Here is a 24,546-nt window from a genome sequence, read left to right as displayed (position 1 = left end):
AGATCTGATGTGCTACTGCTGTTACCAGAAAAACTCAAAAAGTTAACATTATGGATATAAGAGGTTTCTTTCTGAATGAGGGCTTTCCAGAAACAACCTGGGCAGAGGGAGAGAGAGCGGGGAGAAGCAGGCAGGGGAGGGGGTGGAGTGGAGAGACGGCTTGGGTTGGGGTGGGAGGTGTCGTTTGTCAGCGGTGGCAACAGGTATAACCCCCGCTGGAGGTGCACCTAAACTAGGACAAACGGCTCAGTCAGTCAGTACTGCCACTGTCACTTTGTGTGTCACAAACTCAGACCTGAAGGCAAGCACACAAACACACACAACAGGACTATCATCATCACACCAAAGGCCAAGGAGAGGAACATCTCTGAACGACACTGAACACATGCCGACAGTAAGTACATTTTGTTTTACATTTCCTTGCAGCTGTGGGCAGACACCTTGTATCTTTTTTGTTTATTTAAATATATATATATTGTATTTTTTTGTAAATGTAATGTCTTACTTACTTGACATACCGTGGTGTCACACAACAGTAGCAAAGTAGAGCAATCTTCTTTATTTTTGCTTTTTCTATATTACATTCAAGTGAAAGTGCTTTTTATTTCCCCCTTTTGTGCCAATTAAGGAAACAAATACATTGGTAGGCTGCAGATAACCAACACACCAACATAGAATATAGAGCTGGGTAGGCTGCAGATATAACAACACACCAACATGGAATATAGAGCTGGGTAGGCTGCAGATATAACAACACACCAACATAGAATATAGAGCTGGGTAGGCTGCAGATAACCAATACACCAACATAGAATATACAGCTGGGTAGGCTGCAGATAACCAACACACCAACATGGAATCTACAGCTTGGCTGCAGATATAACAATACACCAACATAGAATATAGAGCTGGGTAGGCTGCAGATATAACAACACACCAACATAGAATATAGAGCTGGGTAGGCTGCAGATATAACAATACACCAACATAGAATATACAACTGGGTAGGCTGCAGATATAACAACACACCAACATGGAATCTACAGCTGGGTAGGCTGCAGATATAACAATACACCAACATAGAATATACAGCTGGGTAGGCTGCAGATATAACAACACACCAACATAGAATATACAGCTGGGTAGGCTGCAGATATAACAATACACCAACATAGAATATACAACTGGGTAGGCTGCAGATATAACAACACACCAACATGGAATCTACAACTGGGTAGGCTGCAGATATAACAACACACCAACATAGAATATACAGCTGGGTAGGCTGCAGATATAACAACACACCAACATAGAATATACAGCTGGGTAGGCTGCAGATATAACAATACACCAACATAGAATATAGAGCTGGGTAGGCTGCAGATATAACAACACACCAACAGGGAATCTACAGCTTGGCTGCAGATAACCAATACACCAACATAGCCAGCTCAAAATGTATGCTTTTATATCAACAATAGATAAATATCCATCAGTTAATGTCAGTTCACCGATACCGATATGTGGCCGATACCTCGGTGCATCCCTGCTTGTGACTAATAACTACATTGGATCCTATACTTATTATTGCATAGCAGTTTCTACCCGACAACCACGATTTGACTCATTTATACACAGTGGTGGAAAGTAACCACATACATTTACTCAAGTAGACTACTACTGTACTTAAATACAACTTTGAGGTACTTACTGAGTTGGTACTTTTGCTTGAGTCAGTCTGTCAGTCTGTCTGTCTGTCTGTCTGTCTGTCTGTCTGTCTGTCTGTCTGTCTGTCTGTCTGTCTGTCTGTCTGTCTGTCTGTCTGTCTGTCTGTCTGTCTGTCTGTCTGTCTGTCTGTCTGTCTGTCTGTCTGTCTGTCTGTCTGTCTGTCTGTCTGTCTGTCTGTCGGTCGGTCGGTCGGTCGGTCGGTCATTCTTTAGTTGGTCAGGTAGTCAGTGAACCTTCCATCATCGAGCAACATCATCATCATCATCATCATTTTTCTTCATTGCCATCCCCAGTTCCTGCTTACTGATGCCTGATGTCATTGTCAGCTCTGTAGCAGTGGCCGGCAAACTGCATGTGTTCTTCTGAAACACAGGGTAGGTTGCCGTATATTAGATTAGTCGATGGGTGGCTCTTCCAAGACAGATTTTGCGCTCTCATTAGAAGGCGGGTGTAAGTGCCATCCAACCGTTTCTCTAGTTTCTTTGAAAGTGTCCATGTCTCGGAGCCATGGAGTAGAATCGGCTCAACGGTCGTCCTAAATATGTTTACTTTTAACATCTTACTAAGCTGGGATGACCAGATCGTATGCATGTCATTGCAGGCTGACCAGGCCATACCCTTCCTAGTTTGAAAGTCCTTTTGGGAAGAAGATATATGAACCCAAATACTTGTAGTCATCAACCTGTTTCAGAGGAGTGTTGTTAAGTGTTTTTATAATGTGGTTATTGTTGGATTTGCATAATATGTACGTATTCAGTTTTCGTCTCGTTGAGATAAAGACCAACACAGTTGGAGGCCTGCTCAAGAGACTAAAGGAGAGCCTGAGCGTATTCCAATCATTGACTGATAAGCGCGATGTCATCAGCGAAGTCAGTGTCGGTTACAGTCTTGATTGATGGATGGATGTGATTGTTTGATTGTTTGATTGATTGCATTTGACAATTTCATCATATCAGCACCATACATACATTCAGAACTAAACTAAACAGTCTGGATAAAACAAACAATACAGCCCAATAACGTTTTAGCCCAGTGGCTTTCATCCGTTTTCACATGACACCACATTATACATTATTTGCCAAAACTAAAGAATATTTTGTTGTTGTTGGATAATATTTTGTTCACAATTCCGTGCTGTATGTATTGATGTTGGTACCATTAGGAGAGATAAGGCAGATGTTGATCTGAAAAAAATAATAAGAATTATTTTACATGCTCTAATTGTGTAGACTTCTTGTAAATTTACTTAGTAATGCAGGTGTCTAACCAGGTTTTTAGATCGCTTTTAGCCCAAGGAGTGTTTTCTGTGCAAAACTAATGCTTGGAATGGATTCAGAATCATGAAAACCCCCTAGTTTTACATGTCACATGCTACTTAAAGCATAATGAAATTTAGAACATTTTGCCTTATATTGGGTGTTGATGGTACCTTAACTTTCAGCAGCTGTCAAAAATTCCCCTAGGGTGGTTGAATAGAAACCAATGCGGGATATGTTAGTAGACACCTTTACGAACACATTGGTGAAGAACATTCTTGGTAAGAAATGTATTCCCAGATATGACATTATTCGGATTATATTCCCTGACTAAGTGGTTCTGAAACTTTTTGAAACCTTCGTAAAAGAATTGTCAATCTACAAGTTCGTAGATCTGCTATTTTTGGCGAAGAAATTTGGTTTGGATAAAAAAGAATCGTAATGGCGTTGGCAAATAAACGTTGTTTCATGCTGAAATCTACAAGCTCACAAACGAACGTTTTTCGTCATAGTTTTAGCCGACGAAATGGACACCGTGCGGAAACCCCTGGACGCGCGTCACGGCACCCACTTTGCGAAGGCCATTGATTAGACACTTGACTGTCGTTACTCTATTCTTAGACACTCAGGACAGCGTTGTCTCCTCGACCTGCTGGCCTTCTACCAGGCAGCAGATCAGATGTCAGCCCTGTCCTCACTGGTCCATGACCAGGAAGATCGTTAGACATTAAGGAGTGTCCTTCTTAATGGTCTGTCGCCATGCAGAGAGCGACGAGAGTTCAAAACGTTTTAATCGCGCTGTGTGTAGGTCTGTCTGTCTGTTTGGAGACACACACACACACACACACACACACTGACACACACACACACACCACACCGCTCAGTTCACAAGTTGGTGAGAGTGAATTTATTGTTAAACATCTGCATTACTTAATGTACAAGAATTCTACTCAATTGAGAATGTAGAAGAATTGTTATTTTGACCAACATTTGCCTGTTATTTCTCGTATGGTACGGTACCACATCAATACAGCATGGCATTCGTTGTGGACACAATCTTATCCAACAATGACAAAATATATGCAATGCAATATACAGTATATCAAATGGTGGTCTGTGGCTTAAATGTTGAATCAATAATGGACCTTTATAATGAAAATCACTGCTGTAAATCGCTCTGGGTTAAGAGTGTCTGCATGCTAAATTAGAACCTGCGATATGTAAAATGTAAATTCTATCTGGTCAGGTGAGATGTCGAAAGTTTTGTGACGCCAGGATCACACAATCCAGACACATTTCGTCCTGGGATTTCAGGATATAATGATCACCCTGATTCAGACTTTCCAAGACGACCAGATCCTGAATATCAGTGCTGCTGTAATCCTACCGATGTCCACACAGTGTGACGAACAGCATAGAGACAGACTTTTGAGCTGTTCCATAACCATTTAAGCATTCTCAGGTTGGAACTGCTAGTGCTTGCTATGGAAGATGGGCTGATTTTCTTTTCCCCTGGTGCCCTGCATTGGGAGGTTAGGTTTCGTGTGGTTATGGATGATTCATGTTTCCCAAGTACACTCGCACTCGAGATGTGCAAATGGAATAATAATAATGATCATCATCATCATTTGTTTTTACATCTGGAGACTCCCGTCCAGCACTAAAATAATACATGGAATTTAAAAGGCTCAGCGTTATTTCGCATGCCATTTGAGTGGTCGTGCAATGTGAGATACTGGACTCATTAACCTTCACTGTCTTGTGTGGACAGTGAAAAACGGGTCGGATCAGCGCGAGGAGGTCCGCCATCCGTCTTCTAAGACAACATAGAATGGTAGTGAACGGTGGAGGTCGCAACTAACTATCGCAACTGCCCCCTGGCGGTGGTTGAGTTAAGCACTCACACTTGTTTACAACAGGGTCCACCATTTTAAATTCATCTGAACATTTCGAGACGTACAAATATACACTTATATAAATATAAATATACACACAAACAGGAAATCATAAAGAAAGTCACACACGTGTGAACCGAGTGGTGCAACTCCCCTCCCCCCCCCCCCCCCCTCCTCTCTCTCTCTCTCATTAGCAGGCAGCAGGCACAGCATACCCCTCTCTCTGTTTCTGGCGCCCCCTACTGGTATTAATCATTCTATATCACATCACATCAGATGCAGTACCTGACTGAGGAGATCCAGAGCTTCCCACGGACTCGCCTGAGGAAGCAGTGCACCAGAGTGACATCACTGAGTGGCCGGCGAATCATAGAGACCTGGAAGGGCGCCATGGTGACGGTGGTGGAAGACCCCGCCTCCTCGGAGGGACCCCTGGGTCCCGGGTACGTCCCCGACACCTCCTGGGACCTCCAAGTTGGACTCGTAAAGCCTTATTTATTAATAGGTAAGTGACCCAAAACTCTTATTTATCACTAGGTAAGTGATTATTTATTTACCATATATTTACTTTTGGAACATTTTGCCCCAAAGTTCTTAAATGTAGTTTACAAAATGAGAACATACAGTGCAATTTCAATTGACAAACTTTGCTAAATTGTTTATATTGAAACGTCTTTGTGAAATGTCCCTTGGAACGTTTAAACATGGGGGGGCAGAAGAGAGAGAGAGAGAGAGAGAGAGAGACCTCAGTGTCAGTGTTAATGTGTACCAGCGCAGTGGGGCATAATGAGGGTAAGGCGGTGATGGAGTGGGTTTGTGATGTCCCCTTCTATTGAGATGGAGCAATTTGTGTGATGGCTTTATTGTGGTCTTGTGAGAGAGGCTGGGTCGGTTGGGACAGATCCATTTTCCTGACTGGCAGCCGTGAGTGTCTGTTTATGGAGGTGAGTTTGCTTGGCCCGGGTCAGTAGGTGCAGGCGTGTGCAGAGGGGGTGACTTTTGGGTCTTGGGCCCTCGCCCTTTTGCCTCAAAGTGTTTGTCTATTGATGAGAAGAGGGAGGGGTTTGTTTGTTTATTGATGAGAAGAGGGAGGGGCTGCTGGGTTGAGGTCAGACCACTTATCATTTCCTTTGACTCGCTGACATGGAGGTGAAGATGGTTGACCTTACACCTGACAGTCTGACACAGATGACCTCGCACCTGACTGTCTGACACAGGTGACCTCACACCTGACAGTCTGACACAGATGACCTCACACCTGACAGTCTGACACAGATGACCTCACACCTGACAGTCTGACACAGATGACCTCACACCTGACAGTCTGACACAGATGACCTCACACCTGACAGTCTGACACAGATGACCTCACACCTGACAGTCTGACACAGATGACCTCACACCTGACAGTCTGACACAGGTGACCTCACACCTGACAGTCTGACACAGGTGACCTCATACCTGACAGTCTGACACAGATGACCTCACACCTACAGTCTGACACAGGTGACCTCACACCTGACAGTCTGACACAGGTGACCTCATACCTGACAGTCTGACACAGATGACCTCACACCTGACAGTCGGACACAGATGACCTCATACCTGACAGTCTTGACACAGGTGACCTCATACCTGACAGTCTGACACAGATGACCTCACACCTACAGTCTGACACAGGTGACCTCACACCTGACAGTCTGACACAGGTGACCTCATACCTGACAGTCTGACACAGATGACCTCACACCTGACAGTCGGACACAGGTGACCTCATACCTGACAGTCTGACACAGATGACCTCACACCTGACAGTCTGACACCGGTGTGTCCAGAACTAACTAACTGACTGACTGACTGACTGAATGACTGACTGACACACGGACTACTAGTGTGTGTGTGTGTGTGTGCGTGTGTGTGTGTGTGTGTGTGTGTGTGCGTGTGTGCAGGTTCCCAGGATGCTGCTCATGACTTTGCAACTCTTAGTAAAAACAAGGTAACACGCACACACACACACACACACACACACACACACACACACACACACACACACACACACACACACACACACACACACACACACACACACACACACACACACACACACACACACACACACACACACACACACACACAGATAATGTGTTACGTGAATCATATTTCAACTTTTTTTCATAAATATACTCTATGCATGACTAGTCTGTATGTTCATGTTCGGGGTCAGTTTCTCATAGCCATTTGAACAGGAAACAGACTTGACTACACCTTCTGAATTCCAATACCCAAAATCTCAGCCACTTCAATCTCACACTCGATCACTCCAGCATGGCGGTGTTACGATGAAATTAATGACCTTACGAAATATGTGACAATAAAATATACCAGTGTCTGTAAATCATTGCAGTGTGTTTATTAGCAGAGTTCAACCTAACGGTATTAGGGCACGTATTTAAAGACCTCCATGTAAGTTACTGTATGTGAAGTTATGTCATCGTAGCTTCGTCATAGTTTTAGTCGACTAAATCAACAATGGTGAGGTATAATGTTGTTTAATGATAACCGTTTCTGTCCTTGTCCGTCCAGGTGTCACATGTTCTGAACGTTGCGTACGGAGTAGAGAACGCCTTTCCGGAGCTATTCGTCTACAGAAGCCTCAGCATTCTGGATCAACCGGACATCGACATCACCTCCTACATGAACGACTGCAACGCCTTCATAAAGCAGGCTTACAACGAGGTACAACACAGTCCCATGCTGTTGGTTTATTGTTTCTGTGCTGTGAACTATAACCACAAGCTACTGTTGACCACTATGAGCTGACCAGTACAACCACAGTCTGGTACTGTTGTACTGGGAGTTGACCAGTACAACCACAGTCTGATACTGTTGTACTGGGAGTTGACCAGTACAACCACAGTCTGATACTGTTGTACTGGGAGTTGACCAGTAAAACCACAGTCTGATACTGTTGTATAGGATCTGACCAGTACAACCACAGTCTGATACTGTTGTACTGGGAGTTGACCAGTACAACCACAGTCTGATACTGTTGTACTGGGAGCTGACCAGTACAACCACAGTCTGGTACTGTTGTACTGGGAGCTGACCAGTACAACCACAGTCTGATACTGTTGTACTGGGAGCTGACCAGTACATCCACAGTCTGATACTGTTGTACTGGGAGCTGACCAGTACAACCACAGTCTGATACTGTTGTACTGGGAGCTGACCAGTACAACCACAGTCTGATACTGTTGTACTGGGAGCTGACCAGTACAACCACAGTCTGATACTGTTGTACTGGGAGCTGACCAGTACAACCACAGTCTGATACTGTTGTACTGGGAGCTGACCAGTACAACCACAGTCTGATACTGTTGTACTGGGAGCTGACCAGTACAACCACAGTCTGATACTTTTGTACTGGGAGCTGACCAGTACAACCACAGTCTGATACTGTTGTACTGGGAGCTGACCAGTACAACCACAGTCTGATACTGTTGTACTGGGAGCTGACCAGTACAACCACAGTCTGATACTGTTGTACTGGGAGCTGACCAACCACAGTCTGATACTGTTGTACTGGGAGCTGACCAGTACAACCACAGTCTGATACTGTTGTACTGGGAGCTGACCAGTACAACCACAGTCTGATACTGTTGTACTGGGAGCTGACCAGTACAACCACAGTCTGATACTGTTGTACTGGGAGCTGACCAGTACAACCACAGTCTGATACTGTTGTACTGGGAGCTGACCAGTACAACCACAGTCTGATACTGTTGTACTGGGATCTGACCAGTACAACCACAGTCTGATACTGTTTGTCACTGAAGGCATTTTGGGAATGTTTTGGTTATTTGTTTTCCTGTGTGTCTTGTCTCCTCTCTCCTCTCCTATCTTATCTATCTGTTTAATAAAACATGCAGAGTTTTGTTCATCTATAATTTATGTGTATGCGGAGATCAGATCTCACTGCCATACAACCTTTTAGTAGGCAGGCTAACATGACACCACACATGCACATGCACATGCACATGCACATGCACATGCACATGCACATGCACATGCACATGCACATGCACACACACACACACACACACACACACACACACTGCACACACACACACACACACACACACACACACACACACACACACACACACACACACACACACACACACACACACACACACACACACACACACACATTATGCATGCGCACATAAATACACATGTACGCTATATTATATGCAGCCTTGCAGGCTTTAGGGTCTATGATTACAGTGCTACACTGTGTGTGTGTGTGTGTGTGTGTGTGTGTGTGTGTGTGTGTGTGTGTGTGTGTGTGTGTGAGAGAGGGGGGGGGGAGAGAGAGAGAGAGGTCTCAGCTTACAGTCTGTTTTCTGTGGTCAGCTGGTAATGACTATGAATTACCGGAGGATGAGTTAGCCAGGTTGATTATTAATGCCGTTTATGGCTATAATTAGCATCGCCTCAGTGACTTAAGAGCACTCTGAATATGATTAGTAATGTCTTAACGAGTTCATTAGAATACCTTGTATTGTTTCTGCATTGTGTTATTGCTTCTTCTTCAGAACTGGACTTGGAACTTTACAGCTTTACTTTGACCACATGCGTCGCATCGCGATGCATTGTGACCTTGTAGATCGCCTCTTTTCAAATGGCCGAAATGTATAGTGCGCTGAAGTGGTTACTGTATGTTTTGTAATGATCTGCTGTTTTCAAAAGATTATGTATACATTAGAAAATACGAAATGGGACATTCTGCATAATGAGTATTATGCCAAAACTTTTGTACTTTTTACTTTTTACATTTTGAATTCCGGAAATTTTATTTCTGCAGTATTGATACTTTTACTTCCTCCCTCAACCACCAGAAAGGCGTGGTGCTCGTCCACTGCAACACGGGCGTGTCCCGGGCGGCAGCCGTGGTGATTGGCTACCTGATGTCGTGCGACGGCCAGCCGTTTGACGACGCCTTCTCATTGGTCAAGAAGGCGCGGCCCGCCTCCTGCCCCAACCCCGGCTTCCTGGAGCAGCTCCGTGACTACCGGCCGGCTGCCACACGCAACGGCAACAAGCACTGAAGGACGCATGCACACACACACACACACACACACACACACACACACACACAGTACACACATATACACGCACACATACACGCGCGCGCAAACACAAAACTACTATACCATAATACTAATATTACTGCTGCAGTATAGAGCATCAAAGTCTGACGTCAATATCTAGCAATATCTAGGTGCTAAGTGCACGGGTTCATGAATTTATTTATTTGTATTCTAATCCCCATAGGGGGGTTTAGATCGCCTCATATAAGAACTGTGTTTGAAAAATAAACAAATCATCTCAGCCCTTTCCACTCATATGAAGAATCAACTGACTGCGAGAAAACAGAGACACAATTCTTATATGAGACTATTTTAAGATGCGGACGTTGGGACCTGGTTCCAACGTCCGCGAAACCTTTGGAACCAGGGGATGAGCGAGTGACGTCAGGACTTTGGCGCTCTATATGGCGTCGGCTACCACACCAGTACTACCACCATCTCTACATTATAACTTGTCAAATTGGAGGTTGTGAGATTGTTCTTATTTTATTGTAACATTCACTCTGGGCTCAATCTCCTCAGCCTCCATGTTTGTTAGTTATAGCATCCCGTTTGTGACGTGCCGTAAAAGAATCGCTGCAATAACAGCATGGACTCTTACCCGTATGCTTTAGCGTTCACACTGACTGGTGGCTTACAAAAGCTATGGATTATACCGTTCATTCACTGTCAATGAAAGCCTAGCGACGTAAAGTTACGAAGCGACGCCCGACGTTTGTAGCTGCTATAGAAAATCTACAAAAGTTACAATCCAAAGTTGAGCCGGTTTCGACTGCAGCTACCAAAGCTATACAAAACCGACCGTGTGTTGTTTAACCATTTTGGAAATCTCTCTTTCTACTTCCGGGGCTCTTCTGACTTCCTTCACAGGTGTTACGGGGCTCAGTTCCATTCTGGTCAAACAGAGTCAGGGTGCTGCTATTGTGCTGCGTGTTGGCTCACTGGAAACACCAGTGGGTCTCAATAGTGTCCTTGAGTGGGTTCCATTTATGGGTGTGTATAACTCCCTTATGAGTTATGGGTCCATTTGGTCTTACATGTACACTCTCAGAGTTATGGGGGTCCTTGAAATATAAAAACAATTATGTTTGAGAACCACTATACACTAGATGGAACAGAGCCTTAATTAGTATCATCGGTAACACCAAGGATGTCTGAAGAGGCCCGTAAGCAGAGTGATCTATAGAGTGACCGTTTTGTGTTCTTTTTAAAGCCCAGGCTTCGTCGGACGCATGCTTGACGTCATCGAGCGCCATTGATCGTCCGTTCAACGGCGACTCGGTTCGACAGATTATGCCGCACCGCCTCGTAGCTTTTTGTGTATCTTTCGTATCCGCCGGTTTGAATGCATCAGCAATAATCGCACCGTCACCGCCATCATTGCCCATTTTGCACTGTACTACAGCCCTACTAGAAATAGGACCTCCCCCATAACTCTTGAGTGTACAAATGCAACCACTCTCGGTCTATACAGACCTGTATAATAGCAGGGGGGGTTTCTCAAAGTGGGTGCATGCCGTCGCACCCTAAGGATGCCATGACACACAAGTCCAGGGGTGCCTCAGCATTCGTTGACAATATTTGGAACTTCACTTCAGTTCCCCCCCATTTTGCCCCAAAGTATTCTAGGGTTCAAGGTTAAAAGGCAAGCTATTTTCTGTCCTTTAATGGAAACAGATATTCTCTTAAGTTTTCCTCGTGACGTGTATCTGACATTTAGCAGACGGTCTTAATCCAGAGCGACTTACATTAAAAAAGAACACTTGTAGCAAGAATGCAAGAATGACGTGTAGCATATTTACGTACCGTAATAATGACATAAGAGTCGGGGTGCTGTGGATGAAAAAATATATTTACTAGGGTGCACCGAGTAAAAAATAAAAAAGTTTGAGAACCACTTTAGTCACATACATTTGGGGTTTATTTGGAACCTCACTCTGAGGAACCACATACACTTCTATGAACGTATTCTATTCAACTAGACATTACTGTTTTTTGTTGTTTGCCAATGGTTGTTTTTTTGTTTGTTTGTGTCCATGTCTAAAGTATCAATGTCATGTGAAGTATACTTCTGGTTGGTGTGTGTGTGTGTGTGTGTGTACAAGTACAACAGTACAGTGGTTCCCAATGTGGGGTCCAGGGACCCCCAGGGGTCCTTGAGGGAGTTCCAGGGGGTCCCCAGATAAATGATAGTTTGGAACCAAATGGACTCTGTAACTCTGAGTGTACAAATGGAACCAAAACGGGTCCATTTAGTTCCATTTGTAAACTCTCAGAGTTAAATTAACATTGATTCTACAATTATAAATTGGGGTCCCAGAGATATAAAAAATGCTATTAAATGGGGGTGCGTAGAGTAATTCATGTCAAACTGGGGGCCTTGAAATTAAACGGGTTGAGAATCACTGCTAGAGCCGTAAAAATCTTCTCTTACTTTGGGAACCACTGCAACAGTACATTGTTTGCATGCTGTCAGGCAGAAACCAACTTTTTATGATTTTCTTGTTTGTTAGTTTTTTTGTGTTGTTTTCGTAAATGAATGCCCTAGCTACTTCGTTACAAAGCAACAGTAGCAAAAATAGATGATCTATGTACTGCAGATTGTGCTATTATTGCTATTTGTTTGTGTGGAACAGTGTTGAGTTTGACAGCAGATTTTGATATAGTTTAGTCATTATCTTTTGAATAAGATTCCATGTAGTTTTAGTTCATCATCAGAAATGTTTAGTCTAGCTTTAGTGGACTAAATATCGTGTGATTTTAGCCTTAGTTTTAGTCTTATTAAGTCATCATCATAGCTTAAGTTTTTATTTAGTTATCGTCAGTGAAAAGAGGTAGTCGACGAACATTGTTCGTAATATTTTTCAGTCGCCGAAATGACCATAGAGTGAGTTTTAAAGGTTTCCATTTTCATTTATTTTTGTTTTTCGTTTATCTTTTAGGTTTTATGACCTCAATTACACCCACACAACCTGAAATTTGAACATTCAGTGGATTTTCTGTGTTCTGTGGTTTTCTCTGTGTGTTCTGAAGCCTTTCGAGCTGCAATGAAAACAGGCAAATAGGCCTCAACAGTGACATCTGCTGGCAAATTCCTATGACATCGATGGGATACCTCACACTCTGCTATGCAGGCAAATCAGAGCACTTGTTTGGGCCAGAATACCCCAGAACACAGAAAATCTATAGGCCTACTGAATGTTAAAAGTTCATGTTTTTTGGGTGCAATTGAACTGAACAAAATAATAATAAGAAAAAAGGAAAAATTACACTTTTTTTTATGTCACAATCCCTTTAAAGTGAAATAACGGTTACCTAACCCCTTTCATTTCCTGGGTGGTTTCAAGACGGTCTGTTGTTGTTGTTGTTTATCATGTTGCTTGTCATTGTATTTGTTTTATATTAGTGTTGGTCTAATGGTGTATACCAGTGGTCAATTTGGTTACCAACTCTGTGTCATTTATCCACCTGCAGAACCCCCTCAAGGACCACCGGTGGTCCTCGGACCACTGGTTGAAAACCACTGGTATACACTGTAGTTGTGCTTGTATTGTCTTCACTGGGGTCTCAACTATATAATAAGGCATAAATAAACCATCGATGTGTGAGCATTAGTAGTGTGATTATTTGATGTGCCAGAATCTGCCATTGACCCCCATTACAAATTTGAAAGTATTATATTTCTAAAACTATGAAACATTTCAGACATTCCTTTTCCACCGTAAGATGAACCTAAATAGGTTTGAATGGGGTTTCTAGGTGTAAGTATGTAGGACTAGCAGATAAGTTTGTGCTATTGCCAATTTGCCATTGAGAATGCATTGGGCATTTAAGTTAAATAACTCAGAAACTACAAAACATTTCAAAGTAAAAAGTTCCAGCATGTGTCTCCACAGTAAGCTGAATTATAAAAAAGCCAAGGTCAAATTAGTATTTTCGTTTTTTCCTTTGGTCACAAAATGGGCTATATTTCCCACCATATTAAATTTAGAGACTTGCATTTAGCATTACAGTGTACCCAAAAGACTCCCTGATGTTGAAATATAACAATTATTAAACAACAAGTAGGTAAGTGTGGCATAGAATGATCCCCCACCCTTGGGAAATTACCCTGTAGAAAGTTACAAGTTACTGTTCACGTGTAAATATCATTAATATCTTTACAGTAATTTATGTTAGATGTTTGTTGAGCATCTCACATGTCTGACCTAGTTCTGGGAGTGTCTGGGCCTCCTGCCTGGCAGGTGGACACCACCTGGAGACAATCATCCTGCAATCAAGCCAGCCCTATTTAAGCCCCAGTTTGACTGAATCTCAGATTTGTTTCTCCACTCAGAGCAGTGAGCAAGCAAGCAAGCAAGCAAGCAAGCAAGCAAGCAAGCAAGCAAGCTAGCTAGCTTGGAACCAGATCAGAGACCAGTAATCAATAGGCAGGAGTCCACTGACTGTGTTGTACACAGTTCTTTGGAATCTCCAATGGCCCCATTAGTAGAACCGATGGACTTAAATTCATGGGCTACGTTATTACAAGCTGCCCAGATCCGTGAATTTCAGCCCCTCCTGGATATTGCACATAACTTGCCATTAAATGAAATCCCCAAAATAAAATATCATGCTAACCATTAACTAGGGGATTTGAACACTGATGCCTGCTCGTGCTGTCAGTCACAATGTGGGACAGGGTCTCAATTTGTGGGACGCCTGAATAGTCTTGGAAATGACACACAAAGGGGGACATCTTGTCACCCTAGCGCAATGTGAGCTTTTAGAAAGTAGCCTAACCTAAAGCGAGTATTTCTCCCTGTCCAGATCTCCCATTGGTTAAAAACTGAACTAGAAATAATTTTATGTTGTAGATTATTCAAGGTATTTTGGCGCCCCCTACTGCTCAATGTTGGCAGCTCCTCCTATCTACAGTAATAACTAATGTTATCAACCTTTACACACATCAGGAATGAATCAAACTGTGGAGTCTTTAAGAGAACATAGTCTATTTATCTTTTCTGTGATCATTTATATACAATTGACACATTTACGAGCATTTAAAAGCAGAGTTACAGTAAGCAAGAAACGCATGCTAATACATAAAATACATGGAAATAGTCATTTGTAGGATCATATAAGCTAAAGAACCTAACATCTGTCTAACAGTAGAATATCTGTACGATGAAATGCTTGAGAACCACTAGTTGGACAACTTGGACTCCTAATAAGGCTAATATCCCATAGTAGTGTCGTAGTAAATCAGTGTCACTCAAGAAAATCTGGAGACTTGACATTCAGTAATTGGGTTTTTTGATCAAAATATATAAGAACATTAAAAACAGGAAAAAAATGCAAAAATTACAAATTTGTCCATAAAATTATGCTAACTGTGAGGTTTCACATTTCTTTTTATTGCACTCATAACATTGTCCCTCACTACATAATATCACCTCAATCTGAGCCTCAATTCAGAGAAAAACTCTCCCTCTGCCACAGTTAACTATGAAATTGCGCATCTCCAATCAGTGTGTGCAGTGTGTGTGGTGTGTGTGTGTGTGTGTGTGTGTGTGTGTGTGTGTGCGTGTGTGTGTGTGTGTGTGTGTTTTATCACGCCATATATGGTGACGCCACGTGACATCACACCTCCATATGGTCACGGCTTGTGACATCACACCTTCAAATATGGTCACACCTCGTGACACGTCTCGCCACCATATATGGCCATCCCCATATGAAGATCATGACACTGACCTCATCTAACCCTGGATAACCATACACGGAGAAGACTGGATCATCACCTAGATCTAAATATGGATCCAGCCAGCAACTCTATATCTGACCTCAAACCCTTACCTGACCTGTTCTGACATTCCCTTCCCCACCTGTCCTTCCTGTTCTGACTTTCCAAGTTTCCATATGTTGATCTGACCTCATCAAACCCTGTAGGCCTACACTCAAGACACGCTCCATATGTGGCCAGTACATAATTCATTCCATATGTGGGGTCAGATATATATCTGACCCCGCGTACCAAAGTGCCAGCGCTCGCCCAGCAGTCTGCCGTCACTCAGGCGGATATGGCCGATGTCGCTTCTCGCCCTCAGAGTGTCTTACTGATTACCATTGGTACCAATGGATACCATTGATATGGTTGACTGTATGCCATTTTCTTTTCAGATGTTTTCCATGAGCTTTCTATCATCTTATTATATAGTATGCAGTGTCACTGAGCAGTATGGGTGGGACTGCAGAGCCGAAGAGTTCTGATGATCCTCATGGGGGCTCCCCGCAGCCCCACCTCCCCGCACCCCCCCCCCCCCCCCCCCCCCCCCGCAGCGGTGGAAAAAAAGAAGTTGATGTTTTCACTGGTAGCCTACTTTGGGTAGACAGAATTGCGTTGGGGGGGGACTGTCGCGGCCGAGCGGAGCAGAGACACAGATTTCAACAGCTCGCACGCAACGCACAAACAAGAAAGGAAAGAAAGAAAGAAAAGTATTTTTGTCTGGAGCCTGTTCTTGTTTTGTTTGCCCCGTTTATTTTGAAACCATTACACTCACACAACACAAACTCCTACCATAATATCAATGTAACTGCCAGTGACAGTTGGTTCTGCAATAATTTATGTAGTTTGAAGTCTGTTTATTCTTTATTTATTGTTTGTCTTATTTTGTTGTTTGTTTGGATACTTCCTGTAATTTGGCATACTTTTACTTTGACACCTCCTGTTACCTATCCATATATAGCTGAAGCCTGTTAGCTTCACTCACCTCAGACCAATAGACTAATTTCACACAGCCAGACTCCAGAGTGAGCAGAGGGAGAGAGCACCAGTGCAGAGCCGAAGAGTTATGATGATCGTCATGGGGGCTCCCCGCAGCCCCGCCTCCCCGACTGATGTCCGACTAGCTCCCAGGCTATCTAGATTCCGTCTATCGCGATTCGCTGTAATGGCAGCTCTGCCAACAGAAAGAAAAGTACTTTATTATTTGTTTATTGAACCCTGCGCTCGTCTGTTTTTTGAGACCTTTATTTAGTTTATGTCTGGAGCCTGTTCTTGTTTTGTTTGCCCCGTTTATTTTGAAACCATTACACTCACACGACACAAACTCCTACCATAATATCAACCTGTTGCAGTGTGACAGTGTGACCACACCCTGTCACTGTTTGCTGCTAGTGTACATGCCTTTCAGTAAGCGCGCACTGTTAGGACATGCAAAGACTACTAAGAAGCAGCAAACTGAACAACACACACACACACACACACACACACACACACACACACACACACACACACACACACACACACACACACACACACACACACTGCTCTCTAGATTCCTGTCTCTTTAAGCAGCTGAACTCTATATTGGGCCAAACCAACTCCCCTTCCAGGGAGGGGGAGGATTGCCTGTCACAGAAGGACATCAAAGGATTAAAGGACTTTTGGGAAACCTAAAAAGACTTTAAAATAGAGCTACAAGCTCAACTGAAATGTGAATATGAATATAATGTATATGAATGTGTTTTGTGCCAAGCCAGGCAGAGTTGACATGTTGTGGATCATGTTGACCCCTATTCAGTTGGTCCAGTCTAGTGGGAGGGGCCATGGGGGGTATAAAGCTCAGAGACTGAATATCCAAGTCAGTCTGTCTGCACACTCTGCTGCTGTTGGTCGGGGAAGGAGCTGTCTCTGAGGAGGTGATGTTATTTTGTTATTATTTAATACCATGGTTTACATAGATCTATTACTGTGATGTTTATTATGATATATATATATATATATATATATATAGATTATAATTATTTAATGTACATTTGAAAAGGCTGGATTTATAAATACTTATGCTTATATCATATGATAATGATTTATTTGGAAATGAGTTTGATTTATGTGGTTATATATGATATGCAGTACTTTGTTTTGAATATATCTTTTTATTTCTATTTTGCAGACGTTTGGTCTCCTTTGTTGTTATCACTTGTCTGTCACTTGGGGTTAATGAATCTTGCTTAAACTCTGCCCAACTGCGTAGCCGTGCCATCCGTTTGTTCATACTACCCTAGCCTCAGAGAGGGGTGTGACATGCAGTCATCATCAATCACCATCGACAAACGGCTACAAGTGAGTAAACTACAAGACGCCCAAGTCCCAAAGTGTGAGCACGTTGTTAAACCGTATATCTCTGGTGATAAAGAAAGAAAGGCATATTGGCCCTACATTCAAGTTGAAATCTTTACTCTGATATGGACACAAGTATTGAAATTGGATCGATTGGAAGGATCTAACCATAATGGATGTGTCACGCTATTGAAGCTAATGAAATGAGCGATACCATACGGATGAATGAACGCGCAGAGCGTGACATTTAATGTGGATTGGAATGAATTGATGTCGCTATTAAGCAAGCTTTGTGCAACGCTAAGTTTGGATCTGGAAAATAAGCGCTGCTGTTGTATTTTAAATACGGACATATACGGTCATGTCACGTTTTACTGATGTCTGTAAATGAAGCGGATGAATTACTCCAGTATGAAAGAGGCCTGTCCGTGTGTTTGCTAATACAAAAACAGCTTAATTGATATAAGCATCAAAGCAATATTTTAAGTACTTTTTATTAGCAAGTGCATTCCATAGCGCTGGACCACACATGGACCTGCGACGGGAACAGTTCCTATGTAGTAAAATATTTAACTGGTTTATATTTTAGTTATAGATGGCAAGTATAATGTTAAGGAATATTTGTCTTATTAGCCAGAGATCCTTTTAAAATGTTTCTATTACTGTGAGTGATATGGTCAGCTTCTGATGTCTTTCTTTCTTTCTAGATGTAGATGGAGATGACCGTAGATGCTGCTGGAACACTGAACCTGGTCTCCTGTGTGAACCACCCCATCATGGCTGCTATGTCCATGTGGACATTATGAGTGTTTGTATAGAGAGAAGCATGGCTGAAGAGCTTTGCATATCAGTCGTTTCTTGCTGCTGCCAAAGTCAAATTGTGATATCTGTAGTGTTTAGTTCATGGCCGCTTATGAGATGTAGATATAAGTACACCTGACTGGTGGAAATAGCCTTGTGATACATACTGGGTGTGCTCTTTGGTTGTTAACAAAAGTAAACAAAATGCCACAAAATCACACAAATCAAGGGATGTCCGACAGTCCGTGTTGGATATTGTCCAACTCCTAATTGCCGATATCAACAGATACATATATATATATATTATATGCAGGCTTTTTGCAGTGGTGGAAACATAACTCAAACTTTTTACTTAAAAAAAGTAGGCAATACTGCAATATAGAAATACTCCGTTACAATTCAACATGTACTCGAGTAAAGGTACAAAGGTTTTGGTAGAAAATGTACTTAAAATACCAAAAGTAATTATTAATAATTACTCATTATGCAAAATGTCTCATCTAAAATGATCTAATCTCTCATCTCAAGATTTAAAATGTATAAAAATCATTTGAAAATGGCAGATCTACAAGCTCTCATGTGTCTTATTGTATTGTGAGCTTGTAGATGTTTTTAATGTAAAATAATAAATAAAGTAAAATTAAGTTATTCATTTTTAATGCCTTTATCGGCCGATAATATCGGACATCCCTAACAAAAATATATATCAAACGTGTCAATACATTTCAAAGAATGCACTAAAACTTCACCAATAAATAAAGAAACATCCACATGTTCCATAAATTAAATGCCACAAAGGTTTGCCGAAAAAATGAAGAAATTACAAAAGTTTCTTAAACATCTTCTGCCGTATGTCCATAGAACTTCAGCTCTGTTGCAGCAAGCCAGTACAATGTGTCATTGTCTAGGTCACCTAAGCCACGATCACCATTCGGTGGCCGGTATTTGGGGCAAATGGTCATTACGTGTTCCACAGTCTGTAGTGGATCCTCGCATTCACAGTGGGCACTGTCCGAGATGTCCCACTTCTGCTTTGAGGGTTGTCCACTCCTTGCAGTGGAGGTGCTGGCAAAGAACATATTTGGGGTCCTCAATGTATTCCACTGGTCCCTCTGTCTTGCCTTCACCCAGGATGCCTTGGAGGTGTCGGCTGGTGTTGTGTGGAGCAGTTCCTGGGCCTGTGTGGCAAAGGGGCACAGTGACTTGAGGCACGTGTGCTGTGGCAAAGGTCGCCGTGACTTGGTGTGTGTGTGTGTTGTGGCAAACGGCACCGTGACTTGAGGCATGTGTGCTGTGGTGTCTCTGACTACCTTGTGGAGGAGATGGCTGGGATTCACTCAGCTGTGCCTTCTCAGTGAGGGCCAGCGTGGCTGCTTCTCGTCTGACCTCTGTTGGAGTGATTCCAGCGAGAACAGGCAGGCAGTTTGTTTGGGGTGGCCCATCCGGTGTTGAGGGCAGCATCCAGCTTCTTGACATGAGAGCTACGGCTCCAGACTGGGACACAGTAATCGGGTCGTCTGCATAGCCATACTTCACTGATGTTGTTGCAGGGAGGTCGTGGATGTAGCTGTTAGTGTTGAACAGCAGTTACTAGTTTATTTTCAAATAAATTTGTTTTTACTGTTTTGTGAAGCAACTTTGGGTACCTTGACAAGTGCTATATAAATTGTATGTATTATAAAAAAACAGACAGACCCAGCAATTGTCGCCACACAGACATCACAAATTCCTATTGGCAGCAGCAACGATGTGCAAAGCCATTCATAGACTATAACCACCATGTATTCATTCCAGATGCTGCGAGGCTCAACCGGAGCCCCTACAGGTGGACATCTGCAGTTCTCGCTGTCCATGGATGAATCTGCATGGGGGGGCTCTGAAGGCGGCTCAAAGTAAGAAACCACTTAGACTTTTCCATTACTGCGAGTGGTATGGTCGGCTTCTGTTTTAAATGTTCTCTATACATTTTGTGTATGATGTGAAAGGACACAATGTACCCATATCTGGCTCTTGGTCACTTAAATTAATCTTTCGTTCTTTCTTTCTTAGGGTGGATGGGTCGTGGTAGACGTCGTGGAAGGACAGATCCGTTCCAAAGCGTCCCTCCTGGAGGACTTCTGATGAGCTGTGAGTAGGAATATTTCTTGTTGGGATGGATATCTGTTGTACTGTTATGGTACGAAGTATAGCATGGCAGTATGATTCCTCCTAGTGGCACTATTTACTACAGTCATCCAAATGTTTTAAATATTTTATGATAAATCTAAATGACTCTGCACAATAGTTTGAGAGTCAATATCTCATCTGTTTTTAGAAGCACTTGAATAAAAAATGACAAAAGATGTTGAGGACTGTACATGTGTTGATGCCTCCTAGTGGCACTGTGGTTGAATGTCTGTCAGCCTTCCAAGCTAATCAAAGTCTTAAAACCCCAGCATCCCTATTCTGGGGGGAGCGTTCAGCAAAAAATAGCAGATCTACAAGCTCACACCGCGTTGCAACGTGTTGTGAGCTTGTAGAGCTAATGCTTTCTTCTTTCTCTCTCAGGATGGAAATGGCAGACGCAGCTGAAGCCTCTAGAGATCTGCAGGTCTGTCCATGGAGGGTGGGAGGACGGAGATCTGGGTAGACGTCGCTGGAACGCCACTGCTGGACAGGGTACACGCACACACACACACACACATGCACACACAGAGCAAAGCTAATTTGGTGTTTTTTTTCTTTTCTTTCTTTGTTAGAATGGAGATATCGATAGACGAGCTGATGTTCCCGGACAGAGATCCGTTCCAAAGCCCCCCCCCCCCGGGGCTTCCTCAGAGGACTCTGATGAGCTGTGAGTAGGAATAGTTATGGCTTGTTTCTGAGGATGGATAACTGCTTTTGTACTGTTATGGCACGAAGAATGGCATCATTTACTACAGTCATCCAAATGTTTTAAATATTTTATGATAAATCTAAATGACTCTGCACAATAGTTTGAGAGTCAATATCTCATCTGCTTTTAGAAGCACTTGAATAAAAAATGACAAAAGGTTGAGGACTGTACATGTGTTGATGCCTCCTAGTGGCACTGTGGTTGAATGTCTGTCAGCCTTCCAAGCTAATCAAAGTCTTAATGACACTACCACTTCAACCCCAGCATCCCTATTCTGAGGGAGCGTTCAGCAAAAATAGCAGATCTACAAGCTCACACCGCGTTGCAACGTGTTGTGAGCTTGTAGAGCTAATGCTTTCTTCTTTCTCTCTCAGGATGGAAATGGCAGACGCAGCTGGAGCCTCTAGAGATCTGCAGGTCTGTCCATGGATGGATGGGAGGACGGAGATCTGGGTAGACGCTGGAGGACTTCGGACCTGGGCCTGGATGGATGGGAGGACAGAGGACGGAGATCTGGGTAGACGCTGGAGGACTTCGGACCTGGGCCTGGATGGATGGGAGGACAGAGGACGGAGATCTGGGTAGACGCTGGAGGACTTCGGAGAGGAACTCAACATATACGAACCGCTTCGGTGAGGAACTCGACAGTACGAACCGCTTTAGGGTTGGGGCTTTTTTATAGGCTTTATAGTAAAAAGCCAATAATCGTCCGTTGCCGATAATCGGTCAATCCCTATTCTTAAACGTTACTGTAAGTGCATGTGTATGTTGTGACAGGACCCACACCCACACACACAGCAAAGCTAATTTGGGGTGCGTGTGTGTCTGTCTGTCTGTCTTTCGTTCTTTGTTAGAATGGAGATCTCAGCCGATGCCCGAGATCCGAAGCTTTCCTGTTTCCGCTGAGGACTTCTGGGAGGCTCGGATGGAGCTGGAAGGTTCGGTAGACATCACTGGAACCCGTTTAGGCCTGTCGGAATTTGAGGTTTTATAATGGCCGATTTAATTGTTTCTCAAATAAATTACTAGTAACAATTTAATTGCGTCATAACATTCTAAATAAAACTTTGGCTTTTGTAGGCTTTGTAAACAAAAAGCAGCACATGGCATAATTCAACAACTTTATACACTAAAAGAGAAGAAAATTACAAAGTGACACGTTTAGAGCTTGTAGATCGGTTGCTTCCATTATTTCTTTAAAATGTTTGACAATATATGAACATTTTCAACATGGAGACGATTATGACTAATCTCTAAAAAAGTATCTCAAATACTTGGCGATTAGGTAATTGTGACAGGCCTAAATCCTTCTAGTTGTGTTTTTTTATATCATGTTCTGTAATCAGTTAGGGTTGACTATAGACTTTTTTTAGGAACAAGATCATCATGCCGGTGAAGAGCACGTTTCTAGCAACTATTTCTGATCACCTTTGGAGTTACATCACAGCAAGGTAACTATACAACACACGCACACACTATGATCATGACATGACATCAGCTTGTGACTGCAACTTGTTCCTGTTCGCAGATGACTCGGCACTGCTAGTCTCGGACAGGAACAAACTGCAGGTTGAAAAGGCCCTCAGCTCTGAACTCGGTAGAATCTGCACATGGCTCGCTGATAACAAACTATCTTTACACCTGGGAAAAACTGAATCCATTCTCTTTGGATCTAATAGTAATCTCAGCAAGGCAAATGGCTTCTTGGTTAGAGTTGGTGACAATGTTATCACACGTAAAGATGAAATTACCTACCTAGGTTCCATCCTGGAGGCTAATCTTTCCGGTGATAAAATGGCCACCAACGTAATCAAAAAAGTCAACCAAAGAACAAGATTCCTTTACAGGATCTCCTCACTGGTCAACAAAAACACCTTGAAGACCTTAACAGGAGCCCTCGTACAAGGTTTCTTTGACTATGCATGTACCACAGCACCTCAAAGGCCCTTAAAACTAGGCTCCAGACCTCCCAAAACAAACTGGTCAGGCTCCTACTTGGCCTCACCCCCCGAACCTACCTCACTCCTGCCCACTTTGACAGGCTGGAATGGCTTAGGGTCGACGACAGAGTACAGCATCTTGCAATGGGTCTGGTCCACAAGATTCGATACACCACCAAGATACCCATGTACCTGTCTAGATACTTCCTTTATGTTAACGAAGTCCACACCCACAACACCAGAGGGAGTGCAACGAACCATGTACAACCCAGATTCGGCACAAACAAGGGACTAAATTATTTTCACTCCTATGCCACCAAAATGTGGAACGCCCTACCAACAGTCATTAAGACATGTGACTCCCTTTTTCCCCTCACTGTATACGTTTATTTTCCCTTTTTACCTCCTTTATGATGAATTCCTGTTCTGTTCTTTGACTATATAGAAGTGTCTTATTTGTACGTCTCTAAATGTTTTGAAGAATTGAACATGGTGGACCCTCTTGTAAACAAGTGTAATGCTTAATTGGGTCGTCCACTTGCAGTTAACAGTCTTTGTATTGAGTTTGTGCTTGACATGTACTGTAATTCTGCAAACTGTTAATAAATATTTCAATCAATATTGTTTTATGAACAAAGTAGTAATGAGCATTTCTTTCTTTTCTTTAGGACGTTGCTGGTCTCCTGTGTGGCTCCATCTGGAGGTCACCAGGGTTCTGAGTCACTCAGATCCTGACTGGTAGTGGTGATATGTAGATGTGATCAATCAGGGCTCTTTGAAAATAATAAACAATA

The 24,546-nt window shown here is 42.9% G+C and overlaps 1 protein-coding gene and 2 long non-coding RNA genes across 3 annotated transcripts; all 3 read left to right on the top strand.

Moving 5' to 3' along the window:
• Positions 1-5,155: 5,155 nt before the first annotated feature.
• dusp19a (dual specificity phosphatase 19a) lies at positions 5,156-10,079 on the top strand (the record flags this gene model as incomplete). Its single annotated transcript, XM_080784994.1, has 4 exons — positions 5,156-5,384; positions 6,829-6,875; positions 7,463-7,615; positions 9,781-10,079. The coding sequence occupies 4 exons, from the start codon at positions 5,156-5,158 to the stop codon at positions 9,988-9,990; spliced, it is 639 nt and encodes a 212-aa protein (XP_080641120.1). The 3' UTR covers positions 9,991-10,079.
• A 7,354-nt stretch (positions 10,080-17,433) lies between these two features.
• Positions 17,434-19,310, top strand: LOC308331223. Its single transcript, XR_013965557.1, has 3 exons — positions 17,434-17,715; positions 18,051-18,139; positions 18,844-19,310. It is a non-coding gene; the product is annotated as an uncharacterized lncRNA (long non-coding RNA).
• Positions 19,311-22,197: 2,887 nt separating this feature from the next.
• On the top strand, positions 22,198-23,216 carry LOC308331122. The gene is made up of 3 exons (XR_013965551.1): positions 22,198-22,444; positions 22,667-22,750; positions 23,186-23,216. It is a non-coding gene; the product is annotated as an uncharacterized lncRNA (long non-coding RNA).
• Positions 23,217-24,546: the final 1,330 nt, after the last annotated feature.

This window comes from Protomyctophum bolini (assembly GCF_963924005.1).
Source record: "Protomyctophum bolini genome assembly, chromosome: 16".
Classification (NCBI taxonomy): Eukaryota; Metazoa; Chordata; class Actinopteri; order Myctophiformes; family Myctophidae; genus Protomyctophum; species Protomyctophum bolini.
The sequence above is the reverse complement of the archived record's forward strand: the minus strand, read 5'-3'. Positions and strand labels throughout refer to the sequence as shown.